This window comes from Schistocerca americana, chromosome X (assembly GCF_021461395.2).
Source record: "Schistocerca americana isolate TAMUIC-IGC-003095 chromosome X, iqSchAmer2.1, whole genome shotgun sequence".
In the NCBI taxonomy this organism is placed as follows: domain Eukaryota; kingdom Metazoa; phylum Arthropoda; class Insecta; order Orthoptera; family Acrididae; genus Schistocerca; species Schistocerca americana.
In genome coordinates, this window is record NC_060130.1 from 282,463,883 (window position 1) to 282,470,208 (window position 6,326).

The 6,326-nt window shown below is 43.6% G+C and overlaps 1 protein-coding gene across 1 annotated transcript in view; it reads right to left on the minus strand.

Annotated features, from left to right (window-relative positions):
- LOC124555116 (cuticlin-4) overlaps nt 1–4,353 on the minus strand; it is a 248,103-nt gene extending 243,750 nt beyond the window's left edge. Inside the window, exon 1 of the mRNA XM_047128919.1 lies at nt 4,241–4,353. Within this exon, the coding sequence (XP_046984875.1) occupies nt 4,241–4,259 (19 nt within the window). The 5' untranslated portion in view covers nt 4,260–4,353. The remainder of the gene's footprint in view (nt 1–4,240) is intronic.
- Between the last annotated feature and the right edge of the window lie 1,973 nt (nt 4,354–6,326).

The following is a 6,326-nucleotide window of genomic DNA, read 5'->3' on the forward strand; positions in this document are numbered from 1 at the left end:
ATGACATCGGTAGCTAAGACTCAAACGAGCATGTGACCATCGACACTGGACGTTGGGGCAGTGCCAGAGCGTTGCATAGTGTAATGAATCCTGATACCTTCTTCATGATGCCGATGAGAGGGCACGAATCCGTCGTCTTCTAATGGAACAGCTCCTTGATACCTGTACGGCAGGATGGAGACAAGCTGGTGGTGGCTACATTATGCTCTGGGGAACGTTAATGGGTTTATTCATTGATCCAGTGGAGCTCGTGCAAGGCACCATGACAGCCAAGAATTATCTTACACTGTTTGCAGGCCATGTACTCCCCTTCAGGACGATCATGTTTCCCGACGGCAGAGGCATTTTTCAACAAGATAATTCGCCATGTCACAAGGCCAGGAATGTGATGGAGTGGTTTGAGGAACACAGTGGCTGTTCCAGTTGATGTGCTGGCCTCCAAATTCGCCAGATCTGAACCCGATCGAATACATCTGGGATGTGATTGAACGTAGCGTCAGAGCATGGCCCCCTTGCCAGAATTTACGGGAATTAGGTGACTTGTGTGTGCGTATGTGATGCCAACTCGCTCAAGCAACCTACCAAGGCCTCATTGCCACGACGTGTCGCCGCTGTTATTCGTGCAAAAGGTGTACATACTGGCTATTTGTAGGTGGTCACAATGTTCTAGGTGATCCGTGTAAATGTGCAAATCGTAAAAAAAACCTCACGTGGGTTTTTTTATTTCACGACTCTATTAATTGTCCAGTGTTTGTACAGATGTAACCTGCTCTTTAAATCTATAGGTATTATAAAACTGGATGTACGTATGTATGCATGTATGTATGTTCCACATCTCCTCCTAAATGATTGTGCCGATTTAAACCAAACTTGTTACACATGTACCTTGCCGTCTGGAAATCATCGCTGTGGGGATAAGAACCACCTACTCTTCAAAGGGCTGGGGGTGGGAGCTGGGGTGAAAAAGCAGTGTAGCCCACGATGCACGAATACCCATACTTCAGTAATCCACTATTTGGGAATGAGAATGCATACAAGCTTACAGCTAAACTTACACATAATTTCAAACCTTTTCAAAACTGTTTCTCGCTGATGACCTCCACAAAATAATGAAAGGAAAAAAGTTTATAGTTTACTACGTTTTCGCTGTTCATGCAGTAAGACCACTGCATTAAGCATGACGTTTAAATTCATTACTTGTTTACTTCTAAAGCTATTCACAACACACTTCGGAGACAGTAGCCACATATGCCACTGGATATACCTGAAAAATTCTGGCGTTGTACAGCACATTGTTCAGGAGATACGATGTCATAAACACTGATCTACGAGAAAATGAAAGTGCTGGGCGAAATTCGCTAAACATACAGGAGAAATATGTGTACAAATACGTATGAAATATGTTAAAATGTGTGTGAAATATATTTGACATGTGCGTAAGTGGGCAAAGCTGCAAGTTAAACGTTCATCCTAAACCCCTGGAACTATTTCAACGGCCGGCCGCGGTGGTCTCGCGGTTCTAGGCGCGCAGTCCGGAACCGTGCGACTGCTACGGTCGCAGGTTCGAATCCTGCCTCGGGCATGGATGTGTGTGATGTCCTTAGGTTAGTTAGGTTTAAGTAGTTCTAAGTTCTAGGGGACTGATAACCACAGCAGTTGAGTCCCATAGTGCTCAGAGCCATTTTGAACTATTTCAACGCAACATTAAGCGTCGGCACGTCGGCCTGGAACGTAACATACGAGAATGTTGTGAGGCGATGTCAGCCAATAGAACGCTGCCTAGGACGACACAACGACAGGAGCAGCACCTATACGAAGAGAATATAAGCGCCTCACCAGCCAGCCTCGGCCGCACGAGAAGAGTCGCACTAGAAGACAAGCCGCCATCCTAACTTTTTAGTCGTGACTTCTGTTTTGCTTGCATGGAAATTGTATATATCGAAGGACATTGATTATTTGCATGTCGCCAATTGCTTGCGACGCTTCCTTTAAAAAAAGGCAAAGTTAAGTACTGTCTAATTAATTTACTGTAATAAACTCCAACAATAAGATTTGCTTGAATGTTGTCTGGTTATGCGAGAAAACAGCTTCCGAGGCACACTGTATTAGACGAGTGGGCAGGATCTCACACAATATGGAAAGCAATACTGTGGGCGTAAGAACCACCAGCATCCTTTTGGGATGAGCGTGTAAACGTGGACAGAGAGGGGTCAGGAGGAGATGGACAGAGAATGGGAAGAGCAGGAGATGGGGAGAGAGAGAGGAGTGGAGGAGCTGGATAGAGAAAGGAAAGAGGAGGAGATGTCCAGGGAAAAGAGGAGGAGAAGATGGCCAGAGAGGGGGAGCAGGAGGAGATGAACAAATAGAGGTGGAGGAAGAGATGTAATTAGAGGGGAGGAAGAGGAGATGGGTAGATGGGTAGAGGAGGAATGAGAAGGTGGACAGAGGGGGAGGAGGAGATGGACTAATAGAAGATTGGAATAAATAAGTACCCAGGCAATGCCGGTACTCAGCTAGTAATCTTTATAAAATGCTAAATACGTCTGTCAGATGTTTTAGATGGAGAAGACCTGTTTAAAGATTGCAACACCCTAAAATATTCGTTACTCTGCACGAATAATGTATTTAGCTTGTAATAATAATGTAGCTTACAATAATAAGCTAAATACATTATTTGTACAGGTAATGTATTTAGCTTATTTATCTTTAAACAGTATAGTTGGACGGTTTTTATTGACAGTAGTTATGTCGTTCCCATTAGAGATGTCTAAAGATGGTGATGAATTCCAATTGAGAAAACAAACCTAACGTGGTCGTTTAGTTATGAATAGCTACTCATATTTGTTCTCTTGGTGGAAATGCTAATAATTTTGTGTATGAAAGTTTCTTACTTTCACATTTCGTTTAAGCACTACAGCTTCAACGTATGCTGATGCACATTCACTAGAAAGCTTATCTCTTGTCTGTGCCAATAACCACAAACTGACAATAAAAGATCGTAATCTTAAACTGTCGCTGTCAGTCAGGGTCTAATCTGCCAATAGGAAATTTGCCTGTATGTCTCTCGGCGTCACTGCTGTTGTCTCCTCATACGATGGTCTGGAGGAAGGCTGCCACGGATTGTCTTGAGAGAAGCTTTTCTTGCTTGCAAGCTCACCGCCCGAGATGGCGCAGTGGTTAGCACACTGGATTCGCATTCGAGAGAAGAGCGGTTCAAATCCTGTCTGGCAATCAAGATTTAGGTTTTCCGTGATTTCCCTAAATAGGACCAGATAAATGCCGGGATTATCCCTTTGAAAAGGGCACGGTCGATTTCCTTTTCCATCCTCTCCTAATCCGAGCTTCTGCTGCTTGTCTAATGACCCCACGGTTGACGGGACGTTAAACTATAATCTTACTTGTAAGGTCGCATCACAGCGCACTAATACAACAAATTTTATTCCACTGCATGCTTAGCCTTGCGTGGAAGTGTGACGCTTGTTTCACTCACAGGAGAGAGTAATAGAAAAGCTGAAAAATCTGAAGCAGTATCCATTTGGAGACATGTCTAATGTATTGCGTAATCCCCCTCAAGAAATTCGAGGGACTTTTTTTCAGGGAGAACACCCTATAAATCAATCTCGTAGCAGAGGTTCAGATGAACAGCTCACATACAGCCGTCATTCCTCCCCCCTCCTTCGGTGAATAGAAGCTGAATATAAGACGCTGTTAAAAAAAGTTCTGTTTGGCATGCACCGTATAGTGAGTTGCAGTGTTGAGACGTAGATCAAAGTGAACTCACAGTGATGAAACTAGACATTCCACGAATAAACAAGTAAAATAAATTTAACAAGTAGAAATTCGTAGCTCATGTTATTACGAATTCCGGAGTTCATTCTCAGATTCTGACCATTGAAAAATATTTCAGAAAGAGAGAATAACAGCAAGAGTAGAAAATTTCACTGGCACTATCTTCCTCGGAGAACAGTAGTATATTCGTTTTAAGTGCAGAACCCTCAACTTTCTAGATTATATAAACACTTTTGTCTTCGTTAATTGATCGAGAACAAAACATAAAAGAAAACTGAGCGCACATTTCACATTTTCTCGCGTAGTCCCAAGAAGCAAGGAGAAAACGGAGACGGATTACAGGTCGTAGTTCGAAGTATGGAATTTGTGAAGAGTAAACTGTTAACTCGTGGTGTTGCTGTTAGTCACATGCATTGAAGTCTCCAGACGCGCAGCCTCAGCGTGAGCTCACCGGAGTAGGCGTTCGACATGCGGTGGTGGAGTGTCGGGGCGAGCTGCGTCGGTGGGTTCGTGTAGGAGCGGCGTGCGCCTCTCAGCAGGACGTTCGTCGTGTACTGGCTGACTGCTGAGTCGCTGCTGCAGCCGGCGCCGCGCGTCCGCCTGTGACGTCACGTCTTCCGCCCCTGCAGCTCCCCACCCCGCTCGCAGCGAACCATTCCGACGAAGACCCTCACTGACTCACGGCCTTGCGCAGCCTTGTCTTTACCGCAGCTCAGGATCGCGTCACAACCGTAGTACGATGCCCACTGCGCTCAACAAAAATTTCAGATATCTCGATTTCTGTTCCGGTAAACTCGTGAAGGGAACGAACGTCTTCTGGTTATTTTGCTTTATTTTATACGTAATGGTGACGCTCAACATTGTATCCGTCATTGCGAAATAAATTTGTTTTCTATAAACCCTGCCTCTGAAACTATCGTATATTTTCTTTTCTCTGTTTGTCATTTAGACATAATTCGGTATCTATGCACCATCTTCTGTGTACCTCACAATAACTCGTAGAGTGTCTCATTTTTAAGTTAGTAGCAAAATAGTTGTGATTGAATTATTATTGGTTTCCCCGTCGTAAGCTTACTACAATTAATCAGTGAGGGTATTACACCAGAAGTGTTTCTCTTTTGTTTATAAAGCATCTTCTCTGGTGATTGTGCAAATATGGATACATTGTTTGTACATTTTTGTTTTTTTAGTTAAAAATAGTATTTTGTTAATAAAGTTGGCGTGGAATTTACAAAACGCACGCACGCCCACACACTCAGAGGTTGGCAGCGCTCACAAACTACATCTACATACATACTCCGCAATCCACCATACGGTGTGTGGCGGAGGGTACCTAGTACCACAACTAGCATCTTCTCTCCCTGTTCCACTCCCAAACAGAACGAGGGAAAAATGACCGCCTATATGCCTCTGTACGAGCCCGAATCTCTCTTATCTTATCTTGGTGGTCTTTACGCGAAATGTAAGTTGGCGGCAATAAAATTGTACTGCAGTCAGCCTCAAATGCTGGTTCTCTAAATTTCCTCAGTAGCGATTCACGAAAAGAACGCCTCCTTTCTTCTAGAGACTCCCACCCGAGTTCCTGAAGCATTTCCGTAACACTCGCGTGATGATCAAACCTACCAGTAACAAATCTAGCAGCCCGCCTCTGAATTGCTTCTATGTCCTCCCTCAATCCGACCTGATAGGGATCCCAAACGTTCGAGCAGTACTCAAGAATAGGTCGTACTACACGAAAAGCAAACGCACAAACATAAAAACTGTAACTGAACTGAGTGAAACCACACAAAACTGCAGTGCTGTTTCCAACAGTTAGGTTGAAGTGTAAATAACGCCAATGTAACGTAAGATGATGATGACGTTTTGGTTTGAAGGGCGCTCAATTGCGCGGTCATCAGCGCCCGTACAAAGTCCCAATGTTTACATAGTCCAATGTAGCCACTGTCACAAATAATGATGAAATGATGAAGACAACGCAAACACCCATTACCCAGGCAGAGAAAATCCCCAACATGGCTGGGAATCGAACTCGGAACCCCTTGATCCAGAGGCAGCAAAGCTAGATAGACCACGAGCTGCGGACTGTAACGTAAGAGAAATGCAAAAAGGCAAAAACTCCCAAGTGTATATGTCTAACGAATTTTCTTTCGACATCGACCTCCGCTAACCAACACAAAGAAGCAGTGGTTTCCAGAATAGGTGAACATGAGGCAGAAACACCGTAAGTAAATTGTATGCCAACTTTATAGACAAAATACTGTTTTTACTCTAAAACAACCAAAAATGTACAAACATATGTATTCATATTTGCAGAATGACCGCGGAAGATGCCTTATAAATAAAAGCGAAACGCGTCTGGTGTAAATTTCTCTTCAATTAATTGCAGTAAGCTTATGATGTAGAAACAAATAATAGTTGATTTAACAGCTGCTGCAGAAGATGGCGATGCAAACAAACATACGAGTTTTCAATTAATATGTCGTTTGCAGTGGCGACGCTAATGGATTAATTGTGGGTAGACTTATCTTATACCTTTT